At 46.8% G+C, this 20,206-nt stretch overlaps 1 protein-coding gene across 1 annotated transcript; it reads left to right on the top strand.

The window, feature by feature from the left end:
- Nucleotides 1–1,505: 1,505 nt before the first annotated feature.
- LOC128111620 (carbonyl reductase [NADPH] 1-like) lies at nt 1,506–5,473 on the top strand. The gene is made up of 3 exons (XM_052739872.1): nt 1,506–1,788; nt 3,342–3,455; nt 5,019–5,473. The coding sequence occupies exons 1-3, from the start codon at nt 1,506–1,508 to the stop codon at nt 5,453–5,455; spliced, it is 834 nt and encodes a 277-aa protein (XP_052595832.1). The 3' UTR covers nt 5,456–5,473.
- Nucleotides 5,474–20,206: the final 14,733 nt, after the last annotated feature.

The following is a 20,206-nucleotide window of genomic DNA, read 5'->3' on the forward strand; positions in this document are numbered from 1 at the left end:
GGGGTTTCTCAAAAAAAAAGGAAAAATCAGTCTATCCTCTTACTCTGCTCCTGCAGTCCTAGGTGTTTACCCGGAGCACTAAAAGATATTGTAGAGGTACTTGCACACCTGTGCCTCCCGAGGCACAGTTCACATTGCTGTTATAGAAGCAACCTAGGTATCCAATAATGGAGGAATGTGCACACACACACACACACTGGAAATTTCCAATACAAAGAAAAGCAGAATTTTGTCATTTATGGGAAAATGGATTCAACTGAAGGTAATCCTGTTAAGCACCAAATTAAGCCTCAGAAAGGCAAACATCACATGCCCATGCCTCTTCCCGTTTTTGGATCCAAGATTTAGTAGAGATATAGATAAACATACAGGACATGAAAGAGGAATGAAGGTGAGTAGGGAAGAGAGGACGAAGGGGTGGGACTAGACAGAGGCAGGGAATATCGGGGGGATGTGCTCCACGTGCAACAGATACGAATATAATTTTTATTAAAATTTAAACAAAACAGTGCACCTTGGTTCCTCTAAAGTACTCTATGGGGCTGCGCTGTACCCTGGAAGCTGCCATTCTGACCTGCAGGGACAAGGATGGCTTTCTAGTACCCAGTGTGTCAGCCTGTGATGACTTAAAAATGTGTCCTGCCCTGATGGAAAACCTAGCCAAGAATTAGCTGCGGTTTTGTTTTTTGCTTTGTTTTCAGACACGCAGCGGACCATCAGGTCCCCACTCATTCCTTAGAGCTCCTTCTACACTCGCTGTAAAGACTTATTTCATTTGCAGAGAAATGCTACAAACTCCAAGAAGAACAAATCGTCAGGGCAGATCTCATTTCTCCGAGTAAGATGGAGCCTCAGAAAGTTAAGGATAGAGAAGCAGACGTGAAAGGTCAGACCTAGTCACATGACCAACTGAACAGTTCCTGGCTGCCAGGTAAGTAGCTTCCAAGAACTTCAGAGCTGTTTGGCAAAGTCCAGCATTTTCCTTTCCAGGTCAGTCCGACCATGACCTTCTAAAAGCCCGTCAGGACAAAGTGCTAGGCTTGGACCCAGGGGTCCTCTGGGTCTCTACAAGCTGGTCTCGCCTTTCTCCCTTGTCTTAACTGTCTATCAACACGTTCCACATTCAGACTGTTATCAACTATCCAATTTCTCTTGTGGTAAGCTATTATAAAACTGAATCCATGTGCAGTGCCAACACGTGTACCATCCCTGGTTTAACACTCACCAACAAAGACGATTGGCCATTTCCGAGACTAAGATGTCTCGCTGCAAAACGGACACTTGATCCATCATTAACTCAGACTTGTTCGTCTTGTTTGCTCTGAACCTCTACTGAGTTGTGCCAAGGGCAGTGCCCAAAACTGCTCAAGCCTCTGGGCCAAAGGTCCCCAAGGCACACGATACTCCAGATATTCACACAGACTCTCAAGTCCAAAAACATCTTAGTAGCCGGGAGTCGGCTGAGGTAGTTCTTGTGGAAGGTGTCTCTCACTGTCTACTCAACTATGTCATCTCGCAATCAGGTAGCTCTGGTAACTGGGGCTAACAAGGGCATCGGCTTTGCCATCACACGTGACCTGTGTCAGAAGTTCTCCGGGGACGTGGTGCTCACGGCGCGGAACCAGGCGCGGGGCCAGGCGGCGGTGCAGCAGCTGCAGGCGGAGGGCCTGAGCCCGCGCTTCCACCAGCTGGACATCGATGACCCGCAGAGCATCCGCGCCCTGCGCGACTTTCTGCTTGAGGAGTACGGGGGACTGGACGTGCTGGTCAACAACGCGGGCATTAGCACCTGGCCCAAGAATAAGCCACCGGGAAGAGATGACTTCTTCAAGGACTCCCAGCGAGGAGGTCTGTCTGCTCCTGGCCTGGCAGTGCAGAGGGGTGGGGGGGGGCACCTTTAGCTAGTGGAGGTCTCAATAGGCTCCTCGAGAGGAGCAAGAACAAATAAATATTCCAGTGTTATAGGGTGCCTGGGGAGGAAAATCCCTGAGAGGCTGAGTAAGCTGAATGAAGTCTTCGTTCAATGCTGGCAGGACTGTCTCAAGCAGATTAGTGGGAAGTAAACCCAATGGCCGGGTGCTTTGCATTTTTAAGGGCAAACAATGCAATGTGACATTTATATGCAGCTCTGGACATCAGCAACAGCAAAGCTGCTCACAAACGCAGAGACAAAACAGTCCAACAGTCAGGCAGTTAAACTGTAGCTCAGGGTGACACTGGATAGGAATTTAGGGCTGGTCCAGGGACCAATTTTACCCAAGATAATTTTACCCAAGATGGCATACTTATATAGCTCTGGTATAATAGGCTAATATATAGAAGGTTCCACTCAAAGAACCTTACAGCCAGGTATCTGGCTTGACTCTGGGGTCCTTTGCAGGTTTATGTCAAGGGGATGTCTGTGATTGGATCTTAAGGCCAGCTGGGTTTAGTTCTAACTGATTTGGAAATAAGCAAGAAATGAGGAGGGGTCTTTTGCACCAAGATCCCCTGTAGGATGCCTTTACCTCAGCACCAGGAGTGATGCCACGTGATAAAATACAGGATTATCAAACAGGAGCCTCACAGAGGCACAAGGATTACTTATTGGTAGGTGTCTTAGGACTGTTCTATTATGAAGAGACATAACGACCAAGGCAACTTATAAAATGAAGTATTTAATTGAGGACTCACTTACATTTTAGAGGACTGGTCCATGATCATCATGTAGGGAAGCAGACAGGCCTGGTGCTGGAGCAGTAGCTGAGAGCTTTATATCCTGATCTGCAGGCAGCAGGCAGAGAGAAGGGAACTAGACCTGTTGTGTGTTGTGGAATAATCTTTTTGTACACTGTGAAGATGTGTCTCTCTGGTTGGTTTAATAAAAAGCTAGGCAATAGCTAGGCCAATAGCTTGGCAGGATTTTTGGAACATAGAGAACCCTGGGGAAAAGAAGGCAGAGATACCAAGAGATGCAGAGCAAGCAGGATGGGCATACAGAGATGAGGTAATAAAGCCACAGGGCAGAAAGTAAATTAATAGACATGGGTTAATTTAAGTTATAAGAACTAGGTAGAAACAAGCCTAAGGTATCGGCCAAGCTTTCATGTAAGTCCAACTACAGATGTGGTCTTTTGAAACCTCAAAGCCCACTTCCAGTGACACACCTCTTCCAACAAGGCCACATCCCATGATCCTTCCCAAACAATTCCACTCCCTGGTGACTAAGCATTTGAATCTACGAGCCTGTGGGGACCATTCTCATTCAAACCACCACAGTAGGACTTACCTAACTAGACTTCAGGTCCACCATTGTGTCAGGTTCTGACTGATGACTGCTCTCTATTGCTCTTCTTTCTCCCCTAAAGGCACTGATCTGACCCACTTTTACATTCAAGCAGAAGCAGCAATGAAAACAAACTTTTTTGGTACCCAGGCTGTCTGCATGGCGCTACTTCCTCTAATAAAACCCCAAGGTGAGTCTGGTAGGTGATCTGCTCTGCCCTCCTGGGAGGTCTGCCCCCCTGGGGTCTGCCCTCCTGGGGGTCTGCCCTCTTGGGGGAGTCTGCCCTTCTGGGGTCTGCTCTCCTGGGAGGTCTCCTCCCCTGGGGTCTGCCCTCCTGGGTCTGTTCCCCTGGGATCTGCCCTCCTGGGGTCTGCCCTCCTAGGGTCTGCCCTCCTAGGGTCTGACCTCCTGGGGTCTGCCCTCCTGGGGTCTGCCCTCCTGGGGTCTGCCTGGCATCTCAGGCCCAGCTTTCCCTCCGGCTCCACCTGCAGCTGCACAGACCCCCTTGCTGAGCCTCCATTCTGCCATTTCCTTCAGCACCCACTGAAGCTCACTGTGACATGATTTGTATACCTCCCTCAAGTCTCAGTTCAAAAGTCCATTTGTCCCATGTCCCTCTGTGTTCCCAAGGCCCACTGATGGAGCTTTCATCAACACCTACCCACTGGATACACCACCCAGAAAATTCTCCTACCTGCCTTGAGCACTCCCAGAATTCTCTTCTCCTGACATCCATCCATCCCTTGCCTTTCTGCCTCCCCATCACATACTCCCTCAATCTAGCCCTAATTCTCTATAAATCATCTCGGTAACCAACCAGTTTGGGAGAATCACCATGCTTACCCTCAGAGTATCCTCACCTCAGAGTCAGAACTGAGTATTGCACCCAGGAGTCTCCTGCATCCTGGTCTGTCAGCTCAGCTCTACAAAAGGCCCTCTGCTGACAATCCACACAGTTACAAACTCACCTGGGCCTTATCCTTTCCTTTCATGTTGTCTTAACTTGCTATTCCCCACCCAAAATCCTTCAGTGGGAAGCCCAAGCCTTAGCATGGTTTATATTGATTACTATGATCTGACTCCACTTTCCTCCGGGCTCCTTTTAGCTCCCCAATGACCTGCACATGACAAACTAGCATACGTGTTTCATTATAAAAATTCTAATGCCACAAATAATTTGGCCAGTGAGCCAGCTTCTCTCGGGTGACTTTCTTTTTGGGCTTCCCATCCCACTGTAGATAGCCCCCTCCTCTTTTCACAGGGGCAGGTTAGTTGTGGTGATGAGAGAGTAAATAAAATAGATACAAGTAACCAGTGTGAACTCTTTTCCACATTAGCCCTTCACAGTAGACCTGGAAAGTCCCACCTCATCACCAACAAAAGAGGCCATGGAGGCATCAAAGATATCTGCAATGGACTGTGGATGACACACGTGTCTCTGTGATAGACACCAATAAAGACAAGCAACCACTTTAAAAACATACACATGCAATTTAAACTCCCATCCTCTGTCCCAGTTACCCTCCTAGAAGATTCCAGTGCTTCTTACGGCTGCGCTCCATAGACCTCAGAGGGCAGCTCTTTTCAATACCACTTGCCTGCTCCATCTGCCCCAAGCTTGCCTTGTGCTACCATGGCAACTATCTGTGTATGCTCTTTTATAAATGCACACTGTTGGGATTCTCTCCAGGGGGAATTTCCTATGTTAAACCCCTTGCTCCTTGGAACTCATCACTCCTGTTGTGTGTTTTAGGCAGAGTGGTGAACATGTCGAGCATGGTGAGCCTCAGGGCCCTGAAAAACTGCAGCCCAGAGCTGCAGCAGAAGTTTCGCAGTGAGACCATCACAGAGGAGGAGCTGGTGGGGCTCATGAACAAGTTTGTGGAAGACACGAAGAAAGGAGTGCATGAGAAAGAAGGCTGGCCGGACAGTGCATATGCGGTGACCAAGATCGGGGTGACCGTCCTGTCCAGAATCCACGCCCGGAAACTCAGCGAGCAGAGGAGAGGGGACAAGATCCTCCTCAATGCCTGTTGCCCCGGGTGGGTGAGAACCGACATGGCGGGACCAACAGCCACCAAGAGCCCTGAAGAAGGAGCAGAGACCCCCGTGTACTTGGCCCTTTTGCCGCCAGATGCAGAGGGACCCCACGGGCAGTTTGTTCAGGAGAAAAAAGTTGAGCCGTGGTGAACTCAACTCTCACCTCTTCCCACAATCCTTGGTTTTGTATTCTATCCTAAAGTGAAACAGATCTCTAACTCTAATTCTAAGAAGTTTTGTGATTTCCTCAAAGAGAGAGAATGAAATTGTTGGAAATAAAGAATGAAAATCAAGAAGAACCAAATGGTTCTTTATGTGTGTTCATTTAGTGTGTGTGTGGTTGTGGGTGTGGGTGTGGGTGTGTGTGTGCTATGCTAGACACGTATCCGTGCACAGTAGGTGTGCACACAGATGGCCGGAGAAAACCTCAGGTGTGGGTGCTCAGGTGACCCCCTCATTTTTTTTTTAATTTTTGAGATAAAGTTGTAATAGCTTTAATATTTTTATTAATTCTTTGAGAGTTTCATACATTCATGCAATGTATCTTGATCATATTCATCCCCTGTTTCTCCCCCTTTCTCCCCAGATCCACTCCCTCCACTTTCCTACCTACTTCCCTTTTTCTGCTGCTACTGCTGCTGCTGCTGCTGCTGTTTACACAAGCTTGGTTGATCTACCAGGGCGGGGGGGGGGGGGTACACCCTTAAAGAAAACTGACTCTCCTCCCCTAGAAGCTGTCAAAAGCCCCTCAGTTAGGGGTAGAAGGGCTCATGGGTACCACCCACTCTGTGCTAGAACATTGACTGTCTGTGTGCAGCTGATCACAGATGCCGTGAGTTTATGAGTGCCGTGGTCCCGTCATGTTGAGGAGATACTGATTTGCTCTGGTCTTCCCCAACCTCTGGCTCTAATAATCTTTCTGCATCCTTGTCTTAATGGCCCCTGAATCTCTGTGGTAAGGGTGATATCATCATCCTAATTGTTGGTGAGCACTCCACAGACACTAATTATCTGTACTTTGACCAATTATAAGTTTCTTCATTAACCATCATCCACTGCACACAAACAAATTTCTCTGATGAAGTCTGAGAGCTTAATAAACTAATCTACAGGTATAGAGGTGTAAATTTAGAGGGCAGTTACATACTACATCATTCAACAAAATAATAGTAATAGGTTCAACCTTGTGAGCTGTGAGTTCCCCAACCATGACCAGATTTACAGTCCTAGGCCTGTGACACAGGCCTTAAATCAGTGATTCTCAATCTGTGGGTCATGACCTTCACAGGGGTTATATATCAGGTCGTATATCCTGAATATCAGATATTTACATTATGATTCATAACAGTAGCAAAAATACAGTTATGAAGTAGCAACAAAAATATAAAATAAAAAAAGTAATTTTATGGCTGGGGGTCACCACAACATGAAGAATAATATTAAGGGGTCATAGTGTTAGGAAGGTTGAGAACCACTGCCTTAAATCCAATCAGAAAGCAGTTGGTGACCCTCATAATATTCATATCACTGTTGGACCCTTGGGCATAGCTTGCTATGTTGACCATTCACTGAGGTGAGACTGTTGATGACTTTTTCTACCAGCAGACTACCTAGCACCCGCTATAAAAGTACTGCAAGAGCTACCCAACAAGGAGAAAACTTTCTGGTCTGTACTAACATGATTTCTCCACATCCTAGAAACACCATGTGTGGTGTCTTCAGCAATAAGGTCTTACCATTAAGTTCTGGTGGGTAACCAAGAGAAGTGCAGATATCCTGTGTTGTTTGATGGTCTCAGGAGATCCCTGACCTGTACCTCAAGGGGGGCTCTCTCTTACTTGGCATTGGAATTTTTATTTGGCAACCTATGACTTCTTGGAGGACCATTATCCCCTGCATAGGTTAATTCCAATTAAATTATTACATATATATATGTAATTATAAGTATGTTCCCATGTGGCTTTTTCAAATATCCTTAGTATTAGTTATCCCTCCCTCCACCCCCTCCTCTGACCTCCACTCTCATCCCTCTCCAGAGGTTAAGTGAACCTCTGTCTTCATCACTGTATGATTTCTATGAAGATGGCCATAAAAATGGCAACTCTTATAAAGGAAAACATTTAACTGGGGCTTGCTTAGAGTTTCAGAGGTTTAGTCCATTGTACTTATAGGAAGCATGGCAACACACAGGCAGACATCATGGTTCCGAAGAAGTTGAGAGTTCTACACCTGGATCCTCAGGCAACAGGAAGAGAGAGAGATACTGGGCCTGGCTTGGGTTTCTGAAAACTCCAAGGCCCACCCCGAATGACATACTTCCTCCAATGAGGCCATACCTACCTACCCCAACAAGGACACATCTCCAAATATTGCCACTCCCTGAGACTAAGCATTCAAATGTCTGATTCTGTGGGGGCCATTCTTATTCAATCAACCACAACGTCCCTCCCCATTACTCTCCCTTTCTCCTTCTTATTACCTGTGTTCTGTTCTGGCCTCTCCCTTCGGAGCTTTCATCCTCTTCCCCAACAACAGTCCTTTTCTAGTTTCCTGTATTCTACAGGTACTGCAAGTTAAACACGCAAATCTAAAGATTTTATGCTAAGATCCACATATGAATGAGAACGTATAACATTTGTCTTCCTGGGTTTGGCTCACTCAGTATGCTGTTTTCCAGTTCCATCAATTTATCTGCAAATTTTATAATTTCATTTGATGGTCAGCTTCAGTGGTCAACTTGACACAATTCAGAATTACCTAGGAAGAAAGACTCAAGGTGAGATTGTCCACACTGGCTTGGCCTGGTGTTGGGGGTGGGGAGTGGGTCTTAAGTTATTTGATGAGGAAATACCCAAGACATGGTAGCTGTCAACATACCCTAGGCAGGGGGTCCTGAACTGCATGAAGGTGAAGAAATCAATCAGGCTGAGCACAAGCAAATAAACATGTATACATTCATTTATCTCTCCCTTCATTGTGGATGTGTTAGAACTAGCTATTTGAAGTTTCTGCCTTGATTTTTCTCATGGTGATGGATTGTAACCTGACATTGTGAACTGAAAAATCCTCCTTCTCCCTTAAGTTGCTTTTTGTCAAAGTATTTGATAACAGCAACACAAATTAAATCAGAATGAGGGTTTCATTAGTCTAGAATTTCACCCTGTGTTGCAGGCTAGTTGGCCAATTCACTTCCAGGAATCTACTTGTCTTCATTCATCACCGAGATTGCAGATGCCCACCCCATGTCCAGCATTCACAAGGGTGCTTGGAATCTGAGCACAGATCTTCACACTTGTGAGGCAAACACTTTACACACCAAACCACCTTTCTACCTGATACATATCTGCTCTGCAGGTTGTCCTCAACCTACCCTACACCTATCCATTTCTGCAGGTTGTCAAGTCAAACCAGCTCCATCTCAAGGGTATAACAATCCAAAGGTTAGGTCAAAGGAAAAGAAAATGTATTTCAAGGCTAGGTGGAGACAGAAGGAGCCAAAGAGCATCTTGTTGGTTGTTTTTAACTCTGGCCTGCCACCCAGCTCCCAAATAAATACACAGGGAGACTTATTATTACTTATAAATGCCAGGCCTTAGCTTGGCTTGTTTCTTGCCAGCTTCTCTTAACTTATTCCATCTACCTTTTGCCTCTGGGCGTTTGCCTTTCTCTATGTCTTTTCTTTACTTCTTGCTTCGTGGCTTGCTGTGTAGCTGAGTAGCTGGCCCCTGGAGCCACAGTATTAAACATAGAGGTAGACAGTGGTAGCACACGCCTTTAATCTTAGCATTCCAAGGGCAGAAATCCCTCTGGATCTCTGTGAGTTCAAGGCCACACTGGAAACAGCCAGGCATGGTGACTCACGCCTTTAATTCCAGGAAGTGATGGCAGAAAGCAGAAGGGTATATAAGGTGTGAAAACCAGGAACTGGCCTGGTTAAGCTTTTAGGCTTTGGAGCAGCACAGTTTAGCTGAGAGGCATCCAGTCTGAGGAAACAGGATCAGCTGAGGAATTGGTGAAGTGAGGTAGCTGTGGCTTGTTCTGCTTCTCTGATCTTCCACTGTTCACCCCAATACCTGGCTTCAGGTTTGATTTTATTAATAGGACCTGTTAAGATTCGTACTACAGGCAGCCCTGAGCATTTGAGGAAGGGGCTTTTAAAGGCAAAACTACATTCTGTTCTCTTGCTCAGGAGCTGGAGGGTAGGTGCTACACCAGTTAAGTTTTTGGGGGGTGGGGCGTTGTGCAGGCAGTCAAGCAGAAGCTAAGATAAGCTGTTAGCTGCAAGGGGAGGTTTTGTGCCAACCGTTTAACAGACGGTGTGTTAACTGGAGCGTCTTGGTTCCTAGAATAGAGTTGGGTAATTTTCCACGAATTCCTCATCAAGGACGTCAAATTCTAATTAAACCTGAAATGGCAAGAGTTCGAGATGGAGAAACTCTGCACCACCTTGCCCTGTCACATCACAAATCATTTTAACAATTATAAGGCCCTCCTCCACACCCACCCTGAAACGACATGGCTCAGTCCTGCGTCCAGATGGACATCTTCCTGTCTTTCTGTCATATTGTTTGCTCTGAGTTCTTATGACACACCTGGCTGAACACAGCGAGCAACATCCACAGCATAACCCCAACGCTATGATGTCAGGAAATGCCCTCCACCAAATCATTAGTCCGTTAGTGTTGAATTAAGCCACATTCAAATTGTCAGGACACAAACAGAATCCTTTGCTTGAATGTAACATGAATGTTACAATTCCCAGTGGTGTCCGGTTCCCCTCTAAAACCTATGAGCACTGGGTCTCTCATGGCACCCTGCCTTCCACACCCCCACAAGAGCCCACTAGTCTCTGCTGCCAGCACGCTAGGTTTTCTTCAGCCCATAGCTCCAAATTCTTCCATCCTCACAAACTGGTTCCAAAAGCCGGGCTCCGCACATGTCAGGCTTATCATTGTAACAATCCACTCTTGACACCAACTTTCAGTATCAGTTACTTTGTTCATCCCAGAAGCAACATGATGAGGAGAAACAGGTCTGAGCTCCTGGTTCAAGGGGAACCAGGTCCATCATGGTAGGGAAGGCGTGTGGCCGGAGCGAGTGAATCTGCGGCAGGGGATCTGACAGCTAGCTGCTGCTTCTCCAGTGGAGCAACCAGGGAGAGACAGGATTGGAGACAGAACTGTCTGCTGTTCTCAAAGGCTGGCCCCTAGTGACCCCCTCAGACGGCTATACCTCCTGTGCCGAAGACCCCGTGTGTCTGTGAAGTCCAGCCTCACCACAATGTTCAGGCTGGGTTTTATTTTTATTTTTTTACTTTTTGGATTTTTATTTAGTTAAACCAGCTGACATCTCTGTCACAAGTCCTAACGTGTGCCACTCTCCCTCAGTTTTATCACACAGCATAAGTGTTATTTTTGCATTTCAGAAAGAAGTCTTCTGATGTAATTAGCTAATATGAAGTATACCGAGCAGGGCGATGGTGGCACACACCTTTAATCCCAGCACTCAGGAGGAAAGGCAGGCGGATCTCTGATTTCAAGGCTAGTCTGGTCAGGACAGCAAGGGCTACACAGAGAAACAACAACAACAAAAAAGTCATACTAGATTGGAGAGGGCCCTAAATTTAACAGCCAGTATCCATATAAGCAGCAGAAAGGAGGTAGGTGGTCACACAGATGAAGGGAAACTGGAGTTACAGCGCCAGCGCCCAAGGACTAAGACTTTAGCCAGGTATGTGTAACAATGTAATGTTGGAATCCAGCCCAGTTGGCTGCCCAGGCCCTTCCCCTCTCACACTGTGACCACCAGCCACCCTGCTGAGATCATTGCCTGTGAGTCCATGGCCAAAGGACTTCCAGGTGCCAGGATCACTCACCCTGAGAAGTGAGTTTACATCATAGAGGGTAACAGTGGCCACACATCCTGCCCCCCACCCTTTTCTCTGCCGCCTGCCAGTATATCAGAGGGCTACCTCTTCCTCAAAGGGCATAAGAAAGGACCCCAACTCTGCCACATGGGCCCTGACTCCCCCTCGGAGTTCCTGCCATTCTGTTTCCGGCACTGAAGACTGAACTTCCCTCAGTGCCTCTGCCATGTTGTCTGTCTGTCCGTCCACAAAGTTAATACTCTTTTGCTAAACGTGTTGTCCATCCCTAGCAATCCACTCAGTGTCCCCCTGGAACCCAGATGAGAGACTTTTCAGTATGGTAGTGCATGCCACTAATCCCAGTACTCAGAAAGCTGAGGGGTGAGGATCACTGCAGATAAAGGCCAGCCTGGGTTACACGAGTTCCAGGCTGAGGAGAGGACCACTGCAGTCCAGCCTGGGCTACACAGTGAATTCCAGGCCAGGGAGAGGACCACTACAGGCCAGCCTGGGCTACACAGTGAGTTCCAGGCCATGGAGAAGATCACTACAGGCCTGCCTGGGCTACACAGTGAGTTCCAGGCTGTAGATGTATCCAACCTTCCCATCAAACAATAAACACAGAACCAATGCAAAGAAGAAAGCCAAGAGGTCAGAGCCAAGAGCCAAAACCTTACCCTTCCTCCTGCAGTGGTCCTACCTCTCCGAACCAGAGCTACCCCTGTGTTAAAGTCTTTATATAGAGTTCCTGTCCTGCCTTCTCATTGGTTGTAAACCCAACCACATGACCGCCTCCTCACAGCCTGTCTGTATAGGCCTCCAGGTTTTCCATGATTGGTATTAAGATTAAAGGCATGTGTATCCAATAATGGCTATATCCCTGAACACACAAAGACTTACCCAGCTCTGCCTACTAAGTGCTGGAATTACAAGCGTACGCTACCACTGCCCTGCTTTCCTATGGCTTGCTAATAGCTCTGACCCCCGGGCAACTTTATTTATTAACATACAAATAACATTTTAATACAAATAAAATATCACCATACCAGGCCATGGAGAAGACCACTGCAGGCCAACCTGGGCTACACAGTGAGTTCCAGGCTAGCCAACTCTATCCAGTGAGACCCTGTCTCAAAAACACAAAAACAAAAAGCAAAAGAGGAGGGCTGGGGTACAGCTCAGCTGGTCGACCGCTTAACGTTCTTAAAGCCCTGGGTTCCACTCTCCACACCACACAAAATGGGGCCCGGGAGCCCATGTCTGTCATACCAGCTCTCAGGAGGTGGAAACAGGAGGATCTGAGGTATAAAGTCACTCTAGTTACACAGTAAATTTGAGGCCTGAATTTTTAAAAAAGGAATTTTTAAAAGGAAAGGGGGGTGCTGTTGGAGCCCACCTAGGTTTCCTAGTGAGATCTGAGCTTTCTTTACCAACAGGGCTGCATAAGAGGATGACTGGGCACGGGCCTGGGTATCAGGTGTTTGGAAGGGTCTGCACTTGGCTGTAACTAGCAAGGGGGAGGTCTTTTGCCCCGCCCCTTGGCATTGTTATAAAAAGCCCTTTGGACTAAAGTTCTGGACCGGTGGATAAGGATCCAGCCCCCACTCCTCACCACCGAGGCTACCCTGTGTTTCTGTCTGTTTCTCTCCCCTCTGTATTTTTATCTAAATCTCTTATCCCTGTCTCCTCAAGAGTTCCCTGGGGGAAAAAGGTGGGGGTGGGATCTTCACCAGCGATCCCTGAGAGTGCACAGGCCTGCGGAGACTTACCTTGGGCCTCTGCTAGAACTGTAAGAGGATAAAATTCTATCATTTTAAGCTATCCAGAAGGGCTGGGATGCAGCTCAGTGAGAAAGCACTTGCCTGGTTCCCAAGATGCAGGAGGAAGAGGAGGGGAGGGAAGGAAGAGGAAGCCTGGCAACCCAGACAGTCCCTTCTCAGGACGGTTTAGGAAGTTGACATTGGTGTGAAGGGTGGTGACGGCCACTAGAGGGCACTGTGGGCCGATGAGTTCTGCTCACAGCCATCACTGAGACAGCCTTGTTAACAGTAGGGTTTCGTTTTGTTTGGTGTTTGTGGGTTTTGGTTTTGTTTTTGTTTTTCGAGACAGGGTTTCTCTGTGTAGCCCTGACTGTCCTGGAACTCCCTCTGTAGACCAGGCTGGCCTTGAACTCACAGAGATCCACCTGCCTCTGTCTTCCTGAGTACTGGGACACTGCCCGGCCAGTGTTTTATTTTTCATGATGCCAAAGTTATAATTTATCCAGTCTAGTTAACTGATTCTCCTGGACACCACACATAAACAACTCCCCTCACCATTTGCCTATGAAGCATCTTCCTCCAAGCCAAGCCAGCAGCAACCTCTCCGCTGAGTCACTTTGAGTCTAAAGGCCACATACCAATTCCAGGGTACCAAAGGGACGGTCACCCTGGTAACCTCAGGAAGAACCGGATACCAGTTTGTCCCACCTGTTCAGGTCCCATCCTTTCCACTGGGGCACAGAGCCCACAGGATTGGGAGGTAGGGCTACAGTTTGGCAACAAGCTACCACCAGGACTCTGTCATCTCCACAGCACTCACAGCACAGCTGTTCTGACCCTAGCTCACCTTATAGTCTCCCCCTGAGAAGGAGAGGCAGAAAGGCCTGGTGGATGGTGAAGAGGGGTGGGGAGGGGGGCGTGGGGGGAGAGGCGGGGGGGGGGGGGGGGGGGAGGGGTGAGCCACCATCCTGTCTGTTTACCTAGTCTACTGACTCAGGAGCCTGACCTTGCCCTTGCTTCCAGAGGGGTAATGAGTCCCATTCCTGCCCCAGCCTGCCTCCAAGCTGCACTGTCATTTACAAGACAGGAGAGTCAGGGTGCGTCCTTGGGGTGGGGCTGCAGACACTCTCTCCTCTTCCCCGCTCCCAGTGGCTCTGGGAATGAGTCATGGTGGCTCCTGCTCCTGTCTGGGAGGGCACTAATAAATGACGATAAACAAACAGACACACTGGGGTGATGTCCCTCTTGCTTTGCAGAATACAACACGGGATTCATCAGGTTCCAAACTCCAAAAGGCAGTTCAAATATCCAGAAATGGGCTCAACCCCGATTACAGGAGGATTTCTGGTGGTTAAGATAGAAGTCAGCATTCTTCAGGAACCTCTACCAAGAGGAGTCATTTCCCTTTCCTCTGGCAGGAGGGACAAATGGCTGCCTGTGGTGCCTATCAGCATATCAACGCCGTGCTGGCCCCCAGGTCCCTCAGCGTCACAAGTGCCTGTTGTACTTGTCAAAGTCCATGCTAGCACCTAGCCCTCCTCCCCTCCTCCCCTACCCTAAACACCCTCTAGCACATGGGCTTCCCTCCCCCAGCTACTCTGACGTTCTTGCTGTGTTTTCTCCCCCCCCCTTCTCTCCCCTCCTGCCTCATTATGTTTTCTCTACTTTCGATCCCCTGCTGTTCTCCCCTCTCTGGCAGATAACCCTGGCCACGTTCAGTCGACTTCTTTCTCTGCTCTGGACTCTGCAGACACCTCTGGCTGTCCTCTCTCTCATTTCTACAATAAAAACCTTTCCTTATCCACACCACGGGGCAGTCATGTCATCTGTTTATACATCCATGTGACCACACTGCCATAAGCATATTTTTCTCACTTAGTTTTTATTCATAGTTATGAACTGAGTTCTGCAATCCAGCTACACGTAAGAGCAGAACAGGGAAAACAGAAAACCCTGAGAGCTGCAGGGAGTGAAGAGCCAGCCTGCCTCCATCTTTGTCTTAAAGTTACAGTATAGTAACGGCAGACTAGGTTCATTCCCGTTTATGATTAAACCTCTGTTTCGGGCTGGAGAGATGGCTCAGAGGTTAAGAGCACTGACTGCTCTTCCAGAGGTGCTGAGTTCAGTTCCCAGCAACCACATGGTGGCTCACAACCACCTAACGAGATCTGGTGCCCTCTTCTGGCGGGTAGGCTTACATGCAGATAGAATACAGTATATATAATAAATAAATAAATCTTAAAACAAACAAACAAAAAACCTGTTTCTCAAGGTTGGGCTGTGCCCTACTGTAACCTTAACTACTGTACTCCCTGTTCCAGGAAAGGGCAACCATGCCTTTATTTCAAAGAGTTATTATAATCCTCTTGCAACCTTAACTTTGTTTCAAAGGTTGTTACAACCACTTTATTATGACTACCTGTTGTTGTGACTACCTTGTTACTACTACCTTGCAATCATGTCTTTGTTTCAAGAGGTCCTTCCTCTCCTGTAACCCCAACTATTTTGCTTGCCAAATCCCCCATTTGGAAACCCCCTACATCTGAGCTATAAAACCCTTGTCTTCCTCATGTCCAACTCTGACCTCTTAAACCTCACTTTAGGGAGAGGCAGCCTATGTACACAAATAAAAACCCTTGCTTTAATTAATTGCTTGCTTTAATTAATTTGGCCATGATGATTTGGGTAGGTGGTCTTTCTCCTCACAACTTTAAATCAACCTTTGGAGTTCTCTGTGAGATCAAGACCTCAACACAAATTCAGAAATTTGTAAGGCAGGCCCTTCCCTCAGGCCCTCCAGACTGAAGAGGTGCTCTCTAGGAGGTATGCAGCACCGGTTTGCAGAGGCCCCCTCTGATAAGTCACAGGTACAATCTGCGGACCTGGTTCTGTTCTGGTTCTGTGGGATCCTGACCTGGGGGTGGAGGGGGAGGTCTGTCAAGATCCGATATTCCCCTGTCCAGGGCAACATGCCCACGCCCATCTTGTTACTTGGGAGTTCACCCAAAGCCACCAGTTCTTTTCCTGACCCACATTGGGACCCTGGGGATGTCCAGGTAAGACTGGGAGCTGAGAAAATGGAGAGATCTGAAAGAGCCCAGCAAACATCATGACAGCCATCCTAATAACTCAGTTAAGATCTAAGCCTCAGCCGGGCAGTGGTTGCGCACGCCTTTAATCCCAGCACTCGGGAGGCAGAGGCAGGCAGATCTCTGTGAGTTCGAGGCCAGCCTGGGCTACCAAGTGAGTTCCAGGAAAAGGCGCAAAGCTACACAGAGAAACCCTGTCTCGAAAAACCAAAAAAAAAAAAAAAAAAAAGATCTAAGCCTCAGTTCCTGCTTCTTGGAACTGAGCAAGCAGTTTCTGAAAGAGCCATGAACAAAGGACAATCAATCTTCAACAACCCCGACAACAAGGATGAGGAGGCCTGGTACCAGGCCTGAGCCACAGCAGCTCAAGGTAATAACCAAATAAGGACAAAGCCTGGGACTTGTCCAGGTCTGCCCCAAAATGGAAAAGCTGTAGCCTTAACCAGCCCCTGACTAGCCCTTGCCAATTAGAACATACTAATATGATTGCCACTTGATTAAGCCAATCACATCTGAGATGATCTAACTACCCTAGGAACTCCCCTCAGCTGTGCTTTAAAGGAGCCTGTGAGCTTCTCTGGGGGTTGTTACCATTTTGTTTTTGTGTAGGATAGATGGGCCCAGCATGCTAGTAATAAATGCTCTTGTTGATTGCATATGTGGATGGTGGTCTTTGGTGGGAAATCTCCAGGACCCTCACAAGACCCAGCGTCTGAGTGGCCACTGTCGGGATTTCATTGCCTAGGCTGCCAACAGAGCTGAAGAACCCTGAGGATGTTCCATGACACTGGGGCCAAGCTACTAAAAAGACATAGCATCTAGACATCAGGCATTACCAGGAGCTAAGACGGGGAAATGGAAGAGACCCTGCCTAACTGAAACAGGGAAAGTCAATGCTTAGGAAGCCTCTGGTGGGTTCCCAGCACCTGGTTGTGCAGGGAGGGAAGCAAGTGAGAAAAAGTCTCCTATTGTTAAAAATATAAATAAATAAAAACTTCTTTGGTCAAACTGGTGACCCTCTAAATGATCCCAATTGCTATGGTCATTGTCCCTCTTGTTACTTTTGCTCTGTGCCTTGTCTTGTGTTTTACCTGTCTTTCTCAACATGGGTCATAAGACTAACAAGCTGGACGGTCCTCTAGCCCATGTTCGTTTTTGCTGTCTCCATCTCTTGAGTATGCTTTGGTGCCCCCATTAATCTTGTCCAGTTACAGGCGCACATGGAAGCTGGACCATGCTCTAGCTGCTACCACTCCTGTGAGGTCTAACCAGAGCAATGCCAACACCACCACCCCCCAGCATGCCACCCTGGGCAGCTTTGTGCACCCCTCGCAGGCCCCAGTTCACCACTGCCTATTGCCATAGCCACTTTGATAGCTGTCTTGGTTAGGGTTTCCACTGCTGCTATGAAACACCATGAACAAAAAGCAAGTTGGGGAGGAAAGGGTTTATCTGGCTTACACTTCAGCATTACTGTTCATCACTGAAGGATGTCAGGACAGGAACTCAAACAGGGGAGGGTCTTGGAGGCAGGAGCTGATGCAGAGACCATGAAGGGGTGCTGCTTACTGGCTTGCTCCCCCTGGCTTACTCAGCCTGCTTTCTTATAGAACCCAGGACCAGAAGCCCAGGGATGGTACTGCCCACCATGGATGAGCCCTCCCCCATTGATCACTAAATGAGAAAATGCCTTCCAGCTGGATCTCATGGAGGCATTTCCTCAACTGAGGCTCCTTCCTCTCTGATGATTCTAGCTTGTGTCAAGTTGACACACAAAACCAGCCAGTACAATAGCCAAGTCTCAAAATTTAGTTCTGGTCATTGGATTCAGTTTAGCAGGGATCCAAGTGTCTTTGGGTATAGGTCATGTTGAAACATTATTTTATGCTATTCTGCTGGATTGAAAAGCTACCTCTGAAGTTGGAAAGATTCCATCCTACAGTAAGAAAAAAAAAAAGAGCAAGGCAATGCAGCTATTAAAACGTTAGAATATTGGTTTCATTTAACTGTCTAAAACTTTTGCTAAGATATAAACCTTATCTCAAAAATTTTAAGACTATTACACAAACTTTCTGTACCTCAGGATTTATGAATTTATTGGATATGGTTAAAAATCTATAAAATATGTAACAAAAGTTGGCTTAATACTATAACATAGGGTTAATAATTAGAAAACTACATGGGTAATCTCAAAATAAAGACATAATCCATCAAACTCTAGAGTTCTGGGCAAGTCTTCAAATTTACTAACCCTGTTTTTTTAACTCCTGCAATCCCACTTCTGGCTAATGATTCTTGCTAACATGATTTAAATGCTTAAGGACTCACACTGAGAAAGGCTCAAGGTTACACTGGGATCCTAAACACCAGCATGTCATTGACCTACTAAAGTTAGGGCCACAACTATAAACTGTAAACAGATGTTTCCTATCCCGACCTCCAGGTCTCAAATAACCAACTCAGAGGCTGAATATGAATTATAAATGCTTGGCCCATAGCTCAGGCTTGTTACTAGCCACCTCTTACACTTAAATTAATCCATTTCTATTAATCTATATATTGCCACCTGGCTCATGGCTTATTACCTCATTTTTTCACAGGTCCTACTTGCTCAGCAGCTGGCTGGCATCTCCACCCTCCTTCTTCCCATCATTCTCAGTTTGATTTTCCCACCTAACTCCTTGCCCAGCTACCAGCCTGTTGTCAGCTTTTTGTTAACCAATGAGAGCAATACATATTCACAGTGTAGAAAAGGATTGTTCCACAGTAATACCAAACACTAAACACCAGAAACTGGGATACTCCTGTCTTATGGTACAACAAGACAATGACTGAAGCAGTCTGGCAAAGAGCCTATCGAATGTCTCTCTACCCAAGGTCTATTCAGGCCAACAGAGACTGACTTAAGAATGTATGTCAAGCCTTCTTGCCTTTGTTAACCTGGTTAAGCTTTAGCTATATTTTGATAAACTGAGTCATACAAAAAAACTGTGATATTCTGCAATGGTGCACTATGAAAGGACCAGGAAAATAAAGTTGCCAGTCTCCCGATGGACTGTATTTATGATTTATACTAAAAGAGCTTCAATTCAAGAATTGTAATTTTTTAAGACTAAACTTAACATGGATAAAACTGTAAAATTCTAATCTTATAAAAGCTACTACCTTGTTGTAAACTGTTAGAGATAATTAAAACTCAAAGTTTAATAGTAACCTTATAAATGATCAAATTCTTTACAAATATAATTCATTTACAAGGACAAGATTTATTTAGCCTCCTAGTAACTAAAAACAAGTAAAGTTTATTTAAAATCAGGTATACTTAGTTGGCCCTCAAAACATTTTCAGAGTTCTGCTGAATATATTAATTAAAATGTTTAACGGAAAACTCTTCTATGAGAGACAGAGATGCCAGCTCCTAGAGGTGACCCTAAGGTCTCCAAGGAAGATGATGAGGCACAGATGACTCCACCAGAATTAATATTGCTAACCACTGGGCAAAAACTGCCCCTGCCACCAGGGCTTTGCCCAAACTGTGGACACTGTTGGGTTGGCTGCCCTGCTCTGCCTGGTCGAAGTGGGTCAGTTTTCACAAGTTCCTCATCCACGGGAAAACCTCTTGGACCTCCTGAGTCTGACAGCTAAAAGCCTATGCCATCCTGTGCAGCAACTGAAAATGTAATGCTGTCCTATATGACAGACAAAGACTGACTACCTCTTCCCTAACGAAGCCACCAAGACCCCGGGGGCCTAGGGTAAGTCTCTGTCGTTTTAACAGAACAAGCCACAACTATCTCACCTTGCCGGATCCTCAGCTGGTCTTGTCTCCTCAGACTGGAGGCCTCTAAGTCCTCATCCAGAATGGGTCCCAGCTGAATTGCTGCTCGAAAGCCTGAATGCTTAACCAGCCAAATGCTTCTAGTTTCTGGTCCTCACTCTTTATATACCTTTCTGCTTTCTACCACCACTCCCTGGGATTAAAGGCTCACTTTCTGGGATTAAAGGCGTGAGTCACCATGCTTGGCTGTATCCTTGAACAGATGGATTTCTGCCTCTGGAATGCTAGGATTAAAGGTGTGAGTGCCACCATTTTCTAGCCTTTGTATCTAGTGGCTGTTCTGTCTCTGACCCCAGATAAATTTATGAGGGTACACAATATTTTGGGGAACACAATACCACAGTGTAG

The sequence above is a fragment of the Peromyscus californicus genome, unplaced genomic scaffold (genome assembly GCF_007827085.1).
Source record: "Peromyscus californicus insignis strain IS unplaced genomic scaffold, ASM782708v3 Scaffold_16__1_contigs__length_79575227, whole genome shotgun sequence".
Lineage (NCBI taxonomy): Eukaryota > Metazoa > Chordata > Mammalia > Rodentia > Cricetidae > Peromyscus > Peromyscus californicus.

Bases quoted from the DNA above. Each gene is read 5' to 3' on its own strand.
- LOC128111620 (XM_052739872.1), top strand. From the start codon at position 1,506: ATGTCATCTCGCAATCAGGTAGCTCTGGTAACTGGGGCTAACAAGGGC. The intron at 1,789-3,341 runs CCTGGCCCAAGA...CTTCTTTCTCCC, and splicing joins CAACAACGCGGGCATTAGCA to CTAAAGGCACTGATCTGACC. The intron at 3,456-5,018 runs GTGAGTCTGGTA...TGTGTGTTTTAG, and splicing joins TCCTCTAATAAAACCCCAAG to GCAGAGTGGTGAACATGTCG.